This window comes from Hemiscyllium ocellatum, chromosome 47 (assembly GCF_020745735.1).
Source record: "Hemiscyllium ocellatum isolate sHemOce1 chromosome 47, sHemOce1.pat.X.cur, whole genome shotgun sequence".
NCBI lineage: Eukaryota > Metazoa > Chordata > Chondrichthyes > Orectolobiformes > Hemiscylliidae > Hemiscyllium > Hemiscyllium ocellatum.
The window spans coordinates 19,714,653-19,728,379 of NC_083447.1; the positions used below are offsets into that span (position 1 = coordinate 19,714,653).

Here is a 13,727-nt window from a genome sequence, read left to right on the forward strand (position 1 = left end):
AAAATTCACTAATGCAGCAGCATAATACAACACCCTAACCTGACAGTGCAACTGAGGACTCGAGAATATTCAATGCACATAACAGTTCAAATCAGGGCAGAAGATTGTTCTGACCAAAAAGGAAAACAGCCCAGCAATCAGCTTAGGTGATTCTTCAATCTGGTGTCTTCACAGGTCAGTTTCTTTAGCATTACTCTTTTTTTTAAAATGTGCTTGTCATCAGTCTGTGAACCCATTTAAAAAGATTCTATTGTGGATGAGAACAGCCTTTACATTACTTTATTGCGCTAAAGTAATACTGCATAAGTGGAATAAATATCAGATTTGTTTTTAAATCTTCCAGTACAGACTGACATGACTTAAGAGGCTTTGGCATTTATGTCCTGAATATTCTCCTGAATGTACGCAGGAAGTTCAATTACAGGACATTACCATTATCACTGCCAACTGCTTATAGAGAAGCTAGGTGAGCAGGAGAGAGAAAGGAACAGAAGATTATGGTGATAGGGCTAGAAATAGTATATTAGAGAAGACTTATGGCAAACGGACCAATTGAATGAAAGGCCTGTTCATGTTCTGCACATTGTGTTTTATGCTTGGTTAAGTCAGATATAATTTGAAATCACTGTAAGACCACAATATCTATGATCATTGGTTACCAATGCAAAATGATTTGCTGTGTATGGTGGGGAACAACTGAATTCTTCCACGTCACATCAGAGACTGATTCCTTTGCTTAGCGTAAGCTGGAACATTTCTCTTTTGTCAGGTTTTTACTCTCCATATTAGACATTAATGATAATATTACTTCTCTAAGGAAAAGGGGAAGGGGAAGGAGGGAAAAAGAAACAAGTTTTATTCATTTACACCAGAATTAAGAGTCAAACAAAGGACAGTTAATTTACCTTTCTCCATGATGAAAGCAGCAAGGTTCCCTCTGCAGCTTTTGTACTTGGGAAGAGATTCCAACAGCATATTCAATATGCAATTGCCAACTGCTGCACAACGTACCGGGTGAATGATTAGATTTTCTGAAATAAATCATAAGGGAGCTCTCAAACCACTTATTTTCTAAATTTAATTAAGAAATAGAAACTAGTCATATTTTACTTCATTAACTCTGTGAAATAACCCGTTCTTTATTTCCTGCACTTCTACTCCTTGCTACTAGTTCAGAAAGTGGACAGATTTCCAGGTCCATCTAACAGGACATATACACATAGTAAGTAGCCTAATCAATAGCAAACCAAAAGTGCTTTGAATTTACATTTGCACTACATTCAGTATAATGTGAGTGCTACACTTGCCCCCGAGTCAGAGGTCTGCTGATTCAAACCTATTCCAGAGGCCTGAATACATAATCTAAGTTGACACTTGCTATAAGACTGTTGGAAACATTTTATGTCAAATAGAGGATTCTGCGTAATCCAAGACGGAAGATGGGAAAAATTTCTGGCTGTAGCAGGTTACTCATTTTTGAGGTATTTTAAGTGTTGGAGGTGATTTCCTCGAATTCCAGGAGCAGCAATTACTGTTTTATGTGCTGTTACATTGTTTTGGAACTTTGGAGAAAAGAAAAAGGCAAAACAATAACACATTTAAAAGGGAGAGGTCAGTGCGTTTGTGGGCGGGGGGGGGGGGGGGAAGAGAGTGAGTGAGTGGACAGGGAGAGGGAGATTTTGAATTCATATATTGCTGCACATCGGAGTGCATCTAGGAACATTAAAAAACATTGAAATTCACAACTAATCTTGGGGAACCTGTTTGGGAGCGGTCATAGCACAGAAATAGATAAGTGAATATTTTAAGTGTGGCCTTACAGTGAGTAGAATGGGTTCTTTCTTGTTAAGTGAGTACAAGAAAATTTTCTGATTCTGATTGTGGGCGGCACGGTGGCACAGTGGTTAGCACTGCTGCCTCACAGCGCCTGAAGACCCGGGTTCAATTCCCGACTCAGGCGACTGACTGTGTGGAGTTTGCACGTTCTCCCCGTGTCTGCGTGGGTTTCCTCCGGGTGCTCCGGTTTCCTCCCACAGTCCAAAGATGTGCGGGTCAGGTGAATTGGCCACGCTAAATTGCCCGTAGTGTTAGGTAAGGGGTAATGTAGGGGTATGGGTGGGTTTCGCTTCGGCGGGTCGGTGTGGACTTGTTGGGCCGAAGGGCCTGTTTCCACACTGTAAGTCTAATCTAATCTAAAAAAAAAAAATTATGTGGATATACCTACTAGAGGGTGCAAAACCGGACCTACTCTTGGGAAATAAGGGAAGACAGGTGACTGAAGTGTTAGTGGGGGAGCAATTTGGGGCCAGTGACCATAGTTCTATTAGTTTTAAAATAGTGATAGAAAAGGATAGATCAGATTTCAAAAAGCTGAAATTCTAATTTGGAGAAAGACCAATTTTTATGGTGTTAGGCAAGAACCTTCAAAAGCTGATTGGGAGCAGATGTTCACAGGTAAAGGGGCAGCTGGAAAATGGGAAGCCTTCATAAATGAGATAGAGAGTCCAGAGACAGTATATTCCTGTTAGAGTGAATGGAAAGGCTGGTAGGTATAGAAAATACTGGATGACTAAAGAAATTGAGAGTTGGGTTAAGAAAAAGAAGGAAGCATATGTCAGCTGTAGATAGGATAGATTGAGTGAATCCTTAGAAGAGTATAGAGGCAGTAGGAGTGTACTTAAGAGGGAAATCAGGAGGGCAAAAAGAGGACAAGAGATAGCTTTGGCAAATAGAATTAAGGAGAATCCAAAGGGTTTTTACAAATATATCAAGAACAAAAGGGTAACTAATGAGAGAATAGGGTCCCTCAAAGATCAGCAAAGCAGCCTTTGTGTGGAGCAACAGGAGATGGGGAAGATACTAAACGAGTATTCTGCAACAGTATTTACTGTGGAAAAGATCACGAAAGATATAGAATGTAGGTGATATCTTGAAAAATGTCCATATTACAGAAGAGGAAATGCTGGACATCTTGAAACACATAAAAGTGGATAAATCCTCAGGACCTGATCAGGTGTACCCTAGAACTCTGTGGGAAGCTAGGGAAGTGATTGCTTGGACCCTTGCTGAGATATTTGTGTCATTGATAGTCATAGGTGAGGTGCCGGAAGACTGGAAGTTGGCTAACGTGGTGCCACTGTTTAAGAAAGGTGGCAAGGACAAGCTAGGGAACTACAGACCAGTGAGCCTGATGTCAACGATGGACAAGTTGTTGGAGGGAATCCTGAGGGACAGGATTTGTGTGTATTTGGAAAGGCAAGGACTGATTAGGGACAGTCAACATGACTGTGCGTGGGAAATCATGTCTCACAAACTTGATTGAGTTCTTTGTAAAAGTAACAAAGAGGATTGATGAGTGCGGAGCAGTAGGTGTGATCTATACAGACTTCAGTAAGGCATTCGACAAGGTTCCTCATGGGAGACTGATTAGCAAGGTTAGATCTCACAGAATACAGGGAGAACTAACCATCTGGATACAGAACTGGCTCAAAGGTAGAAGGCAGAGGGTGGTGGTAGAGGGATATTTTTTAGACTGGAGGCCTGTGACCAGTGGAGTGCCAAAAAGATTGTTGCTGGGTGAACTATTTTTCACCATTTATATAAATGATTTGGATGTGACCATAAGAGGTAGAGTTATTAAGTTTGCAGATGACACTAAAATTGGAGGTGTAGTGGACAGTGAAGAAGGTTACCTCAGATTACAACAGGGTCTTGATCAGATGGGCCAATGGGCTGAGAAGTGGTAGATGGAGTTTAATTTAGATAAAGGAGAGATGCTGCATTTTGGGAAAGCAAATCAGAGAAGGACTTATACACTTAATGGTAAGGTCCTAGGGAGTGTTCTGAACAAAGAGACCTTGCAGTGCAGGTTCATAGCTCCTTGAAAGTGGTGCTGCAGATGGATAGGATGGTGAAGGCAGCATTTGGTGTGCTTTCCTTTATTGCTTAGAGTATTGTGTACAGGAATTGGGAGGTCATGTTACGGCTGTATAGGACTTTGGTTAGGCCACTGTTGGAATATTGCATGCAATTCTGGTCTCCTTCCTATCGGAAGGATGTTGTGTAACTTGAAAAGGTTCAGAAAAGATTTACAAGGATGTTGCCAGTGTTGGAGGATTTGAGCTATAGGGAGAGGTTGAATAGGCTGGGGCTGCTTTCCCTGGAGCATCAGAAGCTGAGGGGACCTTATAGTGGTTTATAAAACCATGAGGAGCATTGATAGGATAAATAGACAAAGTCTTTTCCCTAGGGTGGGGGAGTCCAGAACTAGAGGGCATAGGTTTAGGGTGAGAAGGGAAAGATAAAAGAGAACCAAGGGGCAACTTTTTCATGGAGAGGATGGTGCATGTATGGAACAGCTGTCAGAGGAAGTGGTGGAGGCTGGTACAATTGCAACATTGAAAAGGCATCTGGATGGGTATAATAGGAAGGGTTTGAAGGGATATGGGCCAGGTGCTGGCAGGTGGGACGAGTTTGGGTTGGGATATCTGGTCGGCGTGGATGGGTTGGACCAAAGGGTCTGTTTCCATGCTGTATATCTCTAGGACTCTATAACAATGGGTAAGGGAAGGGTACTTTTTTTTTTGGAATGCAATGGTTGTACTTTGAGCAGCTTTTTACCAGCCTCACAACATAAAAAGATAGGTATTAGGTTCTCCCAGCATGGAGTGCGAGTAGAAAGAGTGTGCAAATACTGGGATTTGAGCTAAGTGTGTTTAGGCAAATCTACATTTGCTAATTGTTTAAAGGGCAAAGATTGCAATTAGTGTAATAGTATGCTTCTCCTATCAGATGTGGTGATCAGGGAACATTCAACTGTCCCTCAAGACCTCATCTGCAGGAAATGTGTTTGGATGCGGCTCATAATGCACAATTTGGATTGGCTGGAAAGGCATTTGGAGTCACTCAGGAGCACACAGAGGGCACAGAATGAGAATCATAGTAGCTTTAGAAAGGTGGCTTCACCACTGTTACAGTCAAATAGATCATAAGACCATGAGACATAGGAGCAGAAATTAGGCCATTTGGCACATCGAGTGTGTTCTGCCATTCAATTATGGCTGATAAGTTTCTCAACCTCATTCTTCCACTTTCTCCCAATAACCTTGGATCCCTGTCATAAATCAAGAGCCTAACTCAGTCTTAAGTATACTCAATGACCTGGCCTCCACACTTTTCTGTGGCAATGAGTTCCATTAATTCACCACTCTCTGGCTGAAGAAGTTTCATCTCATCTCTATTTTGAACGATCCTCACTTTACTATAGGGAAGTGCCCCAACGTCCTAGCTTCTCCTGCTAATAGAAATGTGTTCAGGCCATTCAGTTTTCTGTAACTTTCAATTAGATTCCCCTCATCCTTCTAAACTCCATCAAGTATAGACCCGGAATCCTCAAATGTGCCTCATACATTAAACTTTCCATCCCTGGATTCATTTTCATGAACATTCTCCGGACCTGCTCCAGGGCCAGGATACTCTTCCTCAGCAATGGGGCCCAAAATTGCTCATAATATTCTAAATGTGGTCTGACCGGAGCCTTAATAAAGCCTCAGAAGTACATTTGTTTTTACATTCTAGCCCTCTCAAAATAAATGCCAACATTGCATTGTCTTCCTAACTACCAACTCAACCTGTAAGTTAACCTTGCATAGAACAATACAGTGCAGTACAGGCTCTTCGGCCCTCGATGACATACCAATCTGTGAAACCAATCTGAAGCCCATCTAATCCACACTATTCCATCATCATCCATATATTTATCCAACAATCATTTAAATGCCTTTAAAGTTGACCTTCCACACCCTTACTACTCTGAGTAAAGAATCTACCTCTGTGTCCTATATATATCTCCCCACAGTTTAAAATGATGTCCCCTCATACTAGCTATCACCAGACAAGGAAAAAGGCTCTCACTGTCCACCTTATCTCACCTTCTGATCATTTTTATATGTCACTATTTAGTCACCACTCAACCTTCCTTTCTCACAAAAACAGCCTCAAGCCCCTCAGCCTTTCCCCCTCCCCCATACCAGGCAACATCCTACTAAATTTCCTCTGCACCCTTTTCAACGCTTCCACATCCTTCCTATAATGCGTTGACCAGCATGGTATGCAATATGCAGCCGCACCAGAGTTTTGTACAGCTGTTACATGACCTCATGACTCCGAAACTTAATCCTTCTGTCAATAAAAGCTATCATCCAGGATGCCTTTTCAACAACCCTATCAACTGGGTGCCAACTTTCAAGGGTCTATGCACATGGACACAGATTCTCTGCTCATCTACACTACCAAGAATCTTACCATTCGCCCAGTATTCTGTATTCTTGTTACTCCTTCCAAAGTTAATCACCTCACACTTTTCTGCATTAAACTGCAAATGCCACTTTTCAGTCCAGCTCTGCAGCTTATCTATGCTTCTCTATAACCTGCAACATCCTTCCACACTGTCCACAACTCCACCAACCTTAGTGTCATCCTTCTCCACCCTTATCCAGATCATTTATAAAAATTACAGACAGCAGTGGCCCCAAAACAGATCCCTAGTACATCACTAGTAACTGAACTCCAGGATTAACATTTCCCATCAACCACCACCCCCTATCTTCTTTCAGCTAGCCAATTTCTGATCCAAGCGCTAAATCACGCTCAATCTGACGTCTCTGTATTTTCTACAATAGCCTACCATGGGGAATCTTCTCAAACACTTTGCTGAAATTCATTTCCATCACATCAACTGCTTTACCTCATCCATCTGTTTGGTCACCTTCTCAAAAGAACTCAATAAAGTTTGTAAGGCATAATCTACTCTTCACAAAACTGTGGTGACTATCCCTAATCAAATTATTCCTTTCTAGATGATTATAAATCCTCCCTCTTGAATCCTTTCCAACACTTTATCCGCAACCAAAGTAAGGCTGACTGGTCTAGAATTACCAGGGTTGTCTGTACTCCCCTTCTTGAACAAGGGACAACATTTGCTATCCTCCTGGCTTTTGGCATTGTTCCTATAGACAATGACAACAAAGATCAAAGCCAAAGGCTCTGCAATCTCCTCCCTAGCTTCCGAGTGAATTCTAGGAGAAATCCCATCCAGCCCAGGGGACTTATCTATTTTCACACTTTCCAGAACTGCTAACATTTCCCCCTTATGAACCTCAATCCCATCTAGTCTAACAGCCTGTATATCAGTATTCTCCTCGACAACATTGTCTTTTTCCTGTGTGAATACTGATGAAAAATATTTATTTAGCTCCTCTCCTATCTCTTCAGACTCCACGCACAACTTCCCACTACTGACCTTGATAGGCCTTAATCTTACTCTAGTCATTCTTTTATTTCTGACATAGCTATAGAAAGCTTTAGGGTTTTCCTTGATCCTACCTGCCACGGTACACACTTATCAAGAATATGCAGTAGCTGTTTTTAGATTTAGAATCCCTATGGCTTTTAGATTTAGAATCTCTTTGGCCCAACAAGTCCATACCGACCCTCCAAACAATATCCCACCCAAATCCATTTCCCAATTCTCTACATTTACCCCTGACTAGTGTGCCTAATCTACACAGCCCTGAACACTATGGGCAATTTAGCATGATCAATCCATCCTAAGCTGCAATTCTTTAGATTTTGGGAGGAAACCGGAGAACCCGGAAGAAACCCACACAGACAGAGAGAATGTGCAGATTCCACACAGACTCCAGATTCCAGCCAGAGGCTGGAATCAAACCTGGGTCCATGGCGCTGTGAGGCAGCAGTGCTAACCACTAAGCCACCGTGCCACCCCTGTCTTTGAACAAGCTCCACATTTCAATTGTGCCTAATCCATGCAGTTTCCTTTCCCATCCTATGCATCCTAAATCTTGCTTAACTGCATCATAATTGTCTTTCCCTCATCTATAACTCGTACCCTGCGATATATACCTGTTCTTTTCCATCACTACAATAGACATAACTGAATTGTGGTCATTATCACCAAAGTGCTCATCTACTTCCAAATCTAACTCTTGGCTCAGTTCACTACCCAGTACCAAATCCAATGGGGCCTCGTTGGCCTATCTACATACTGCGTCAGGAAAACCTCCTGCTCACATTGGACAAAACCTGACCCACCTAAAGTACTCGAACTATAGCGTTTCCAGTCATTATTAGGAAAGTTAAAAATCCCCACAACAACTACCCTGTTACTTTCACTCCTATCCAAAATCATCTTTGCCACCCTATCCTCTACATCTCTGGAAATTTTTGGAGACCTATAGAAAACTCCCAACAGGGTGACCTCACCTTTCTTATTGCTGACCTCAGCCTGTACTACCTCAGTAGACGAGTCCTCATCAAATGTCCTTTCTGCCACCATAATACTATCTTTGAATAACAAAGCCACACCTCCCCCTCTTTTACCACCTTCCCTGTTTTTACTGAAAAATCTAAACCCTGGAACTTGCAACAACCATTCCTGTCCCTGCTGTGTCTCTCTCTCTGAAATGGCCAAAACATCGAAGTCCCCAGGTATGAACGCATGCTGCAAGTTCACCCACCTTATTCTGGATCCCCCTGGCATTGAAGTAGACACACTTCAAACTACCTTCCTGCCTACCTGTATACTCTTGCAAACTCGAAACCTTACGACTTCACAATGTTCAACCTCCTATACACTGGAGCTACAATTCTGCTTCCCCCATTCCCCTGCAGAATTAATTTAAATCCTCCCAAAGAGCATTAGCAAACATCCCCCCCTCCCCTAGGATACTGTAGCCCTCAGGTTCAGGTGTGGACCATCCCATTTATAGAGGTCCAACCTACCCCAGAAGAAGCCCCAATTATCCAAGTATCTCACACCAAGCACAAGCCTCTCGTTCCCATAGAATCTCCTATTTGTCCCCCTAACTATGGAGTACCCAATGACTAATGGTCCACTCCTCTCCCCTTCCCTTCAGAGCAATAGGGACCAATACTGTACCAGTGACCTGTACCCCATGGCTTACCCCTGGTAAGTCGCTCCCCCCAGCCGTATCCAAAACAGTCTACTTGTTATTGAGGGGAACGGCCCAAGGAGATCCCTGCACTGTCTGCTTGTTACCATTCTGTACCCTGACTGTAACCTTTGTCCTGTACCTGAGGTGTGGCTACCTCCCTGCAACTCCTCTCAATTATCCTCACAGCCTCCGGAATGACCGAAAGTTCATCCAGCTCCAGCTCCCTAACAGTTTCCGAGGAGTTGGAGTTGGGTGCACTTTCCGCAGATGAAGTCAGCGGGACACCAGTGGTGACCACTGCCTCCCACATTCAACAGAAGGAGCATTCATCTGCTCTAACATCCATTCCCATTGTTCTGAATTTCCAAAGTGACTATTGAAGAAAAAACTAGTAACCTTACCAGGTTGGCGCATAGAACTTGTTTTTGATTAGAGGAAGAGGATGGGTGGGAGACACTACCTCAGGTAAAGTAACTGCCCAAATATACATGTCAAGAGTGGAGTGCTGGAAAAGCACAGCAAGTCAGGCAGCATCCGAGAAGCATGAGAATCGACATTTCGGGCATAAGCCCTTCATCAGGAATGAGGCTTGTGGGTCGGGGCTGAGAGATAAATGGGGTGGGGAAGAGTGGGAGAAGCAATAGGTGGATGAAGGCGAGGGAGAAGGTGAATGATGGACAGGTCCGGAGGGCGGTGCTGAGTTGGAGGCTTAGGACTGGGGTAATGTGGGGGAGGGGAAATGAGGAAGCTGTTGAAATCCACATTTATCCCACGTGATTGCAGGGTCCCAAGGCAGAATACAAGGTGTTCCTCCTCCAGGCGTCAGGTGGCAATGATTTGGTGGTGGAGGCAGCCCAGGACCTGTATGTTCTTGACAGAGTGGGAGGGGGAGCTAACGTGTTCAGCTATGGAGTGGTGGCATTGATGGGTGCAGGTATCCCAGAGATGTTCTCTGAAATTATCTGCAAGAATATGTAACGTCACTTACTCAGTTGTTCAATGTCTGCTCCAGCTCAGCATGCGCTCCACTGACCCACGAGGTAAGCTTTTTATAAGATTTATCTTCCTGACAGCCCAGTGGTTCTCGCTCTCACCACTCCCATTGCAAACATGGAGGCCGCTGATCCAAGAGGTAAGTCAGAGAATGTAAGGGGAACCTGGACTAGGACTCCCAAGTCCCTTTGCACTTCAAATTTCTGAATTTTCTCCCCATTTAGATGGGTGACTGTCAGGAGAGGAAGGCAGGGCAGGAGTCTCCTTTGGCTATCCATCTCAAACAAATATACATTTTGGATATAGGTTAGGAGGGATAGCCTCTTACAGAAAATAGTAATGGCAGCCAGGTCTTGGACACCATGCCTGGATCTTCTGTTGACAAACCCTGTTTAAAGTTCAAATGAGCAACTGATGTAGGGGACTCTCCAGTCAGGGGCATAGAGAGACGATTCTGCACTTGTGAGCAAGACTTCAGGATGATGTTGCCTCCCTGGTGCCAGGGTCAGGGATGTCTGAGAATTCGCTACAATCTCTCTAAAAGGGGAGCAGGAGCAGATGGATGTCGTTATACACATTGGTACCAATGGAATCTTAATCAGATGGGCAAATGGGCAGAGGAGTTTAAATGAATGTGAGGTGTTGCATCTTGGTAAGGCAAATCAGGGAGAGACTTATACATTTCATGATAAGGTCCTGGGGAGTATTGCTAACTAAGAGCCCTTGGGGTGCAAGTTCATAATTCCTTGAAAGTGGAGTCACAAGTAGACATTATAGCAAAGATGGTGTTAGTTTGTTTGTCTTTATTGGTCAGTGCATTGAGTATAGGAATTGTGAGATCATGTTGTGGCTGTACAGGGCACCTTTGAAATACTGCATGCAATTCTAATCTCCCTTCTCCGGAAAGCTGTTGTGAAACTTGAAAGAGTTCAGAAAAAATTTATAAGGATGTTGCCAGGGTTGGAACATTTGAGCTATAGGGAGAGGTCGAAGAGGCGAGGGCTATTTTCCCTGGAGTGTCAGAAACTAAGTGCTGACCTTACAGAGATTTATAAAATCATGAGGGGCATTGATAGGGTGAATAGCCAGTGTGAGGGAATCCAAACGTTAAGAGGTTTAAAGTGAGAAGAGGAAGATTTAAAAAGGGATCGAAGGGGCAACTTTTTCATGCAGAGGCTGATGCATGTATGGAATAAGTTGCCAGAGGAGATGGTGGAGGCTGTTACAATTACAACATTTAAAAGGCATTTGGATGGGTTTGGATACGAATAGGAAGGGTTTGGAGGAATATAGATCAAATGTTGGCATATCTGGTCAGCATGGATGAGCTGCACTGAAGGGTCTGTTTCCTTGTTGCACATCTCTATGACATAAGTAAAGGGATAAGGTTCAGCAGAGTGAATTTAAGAAGCTAGGCGAGTTAAAAAGCAGGACCTCAACAGTAGTAATTTCTGGATTACTTCTGGGGAAATGTGATAGGGCGAGTAGGAAGGAGGATTGGGCAGATTAACAAGTGGCTAAGGAGATGGGATAGAGGCATCGAGTCAGATTTTTGGATTATTGGGATCTCTTCTGGGCAGAAGTGGCCTGTACTGGAAAGACAGGTTGAACAGGGTGGTGGGGGAGATCTTAAGCAGTGATGAGGAAAGAGAGAAGCTTGAGGATGCTTCAGAAGTAAAAGGGAAGCAAGTTAAATAGTTAAAGCAGACAAGAGCACTAGAGAACAACATACAATTGAAGAATTAAACTGCATTTATTTCAATCCAAGAGGCCCAACAGGTAAGGCGGATGAACTAAGGCATGGAAGGCAACATGGGACTGGGATAGTATAGCTATCACAGAAACATGGCTCAGGTTAGGGGAGGACTGGCAGCTCAATGATCCAGGTATAGATGTGATAGGATGAATAGAAAGGGAGGCAAAAGGGAAAGAAGAATGTTGTTTTTGATTAGGGAACACACTGCTATACTTAAAGAGGATATTCATGGCGGACTATCCAATGAAGCTATATGGATGGAACTGAGAAATAAGAAAAAGGATGATCATCTTGGTGGGATTGCACTACAGTGGGAAATTGGTGAGCAAGTATGTGTGAAGCTGTCAGATACGGTGCGGCACAGTGGTTAGCACTGCTACCTCACAGTGCCAGAGACCTGGGTTCAATTCCCGCCTTGGGCAACTGTCTGTGTAGAGTTTGCACATTCTCCCAGTGACTGTATGGGTTTCCTCCGGGTGCTCCAGTTTCCTCCCACAGTCACAAAGATGTGCAGGTTAGGTGAGTTGGCCATGCTAAATTCCCCGTAGTGTTAGGTGAAGGGGTAAATGTAGGGGAATGGGTCTGGGTGGGTTGCTCTTTGGAGGGTCGGTGTGGACTTGTTGGGCCGAAGGGCCTGTTTCCACACAAAGTAATCTAAACAAAAATGGAAGAGTAATAGGGTTATAATAGAAGGGAATTTTAACTTTCCAAACAGACTGGGACTGTCTTAGTGTTTAAGGGCTTGGATGAGGAGAAATTTTCTTTGATCAATATGTTGATGTTTGCTCCTAGAGAAGGAGCAAAATTAACCCTCCTTTGGCAGTGACTGGCGTCTTAGTCAGGAGCACTTTGGGACCAGTAATCAATGCTATTAATTTAAAACTTATGGAAAAGGATAGGTCTTGTATAACAGTTAAAGTTCTAAATTGGAACAAGACCATTTTGATGGCATTACTCAGTTGATTGGCTTAGGCTGTTTGCGACGAATGTTAATTGGGAAGCTTTCAAAACTGAGATAACGAGAGTTCAGAGACAACATGTTAGATTTAAGGTCAAAGCTGATAGGAGGAGGGAACACTGGCTGACTACAGATATTGATGCCCTGGTCAAGAAAAAAGAGGCAAATATCAAGTAGACAGCCGGTGTCAAGTGAATTCCTTGAAGATTTTAGTGGAAGTAGGGGAATATTTAGGAGGGAAATCAGGAGGGCTAAAAGGGAATTATAAAATAGCTTTGGCAGATACAATTAAAGGAGAATCCAAAGAGATTTTACAAGTGCATTAAGGACAAAAGAACAACCAACCAGGGAGAGAATAGGGCCCCTTAATGACTGTGTCAAACGACTGGAGATAGACAAGATACTAAACTAGTTTTGCATTGGTTTTGATGTGGAGAAAGGCATGGAAGTTGAAGAACTGAGGAAATAAATTGTAATGTCTTGAAAACAGTCCATACTAAACAGGAGGTGCCAGAAATCTTAATAAAAACAAAAAGTTAGGCAAATCCCCAGGACCTGATCAAATGTATCCCAGGACAATGTGGGTAACTAAGAAAGAAATTGCAGGGCCACTAGCAGAGATATTTGTATCATCTACAGCCATGAGTAAGGTGCAAGAAGACTGGAAGGTAGCTAATGTTATGTTTATTTAAGAAAGTCTGCAAGGAAAAGCCTAGGTACCAAAGACTAGTGAGTCTGATGTCAGTGGTGGGCAAGGTGGAGGGGATTCGGAGAGTCAGGATATACATGCACTCAGGAAGGTAAGGACTTATACGGATAGTCAACATAGTTTTGACAGTGGGAAATCATGCCTCACAAACCTGATTGAGCTTTTTGAGGACATGACCAAAAAGATAGTGAGGGCAGAGCAGTAGATGTTGTCTACACAAACACTAGCAAGGTCTTGAACTAGGTTCTGCATGATAATCTGGTTGGTAAAGTTAGATCACATGAGAGCCAACTGGCTACAAAATTGTCTTGACAGTGATACTGAGATCAGTGATTG

The 13,727-nt window shown here is 43.2% G+C and overlaps 1 protein-coding gene across 1 annotated transcript in view; it reads right to left on the reverse strand.

Annotated features, from left to right (window-relative positions):
• LOC132836644 (adenosine deaminase domain-containing protein 1-like) overlaps positions 1-13,727 on the reverse strand; it is a 79,593-nt gene that overhangs the window by 29,197 nt on the left and 36,669 nt on the right. The window contains exon 5 of the mRNA XM_060856034.1: positions 906-1,031. Coding sequence (XP_060712017.1) covers positions 906-1,031 — 126 coding nt within the window. The remainder of the gene's footprint in view (positions 1-905; positions 1,032-13,727) is intronic.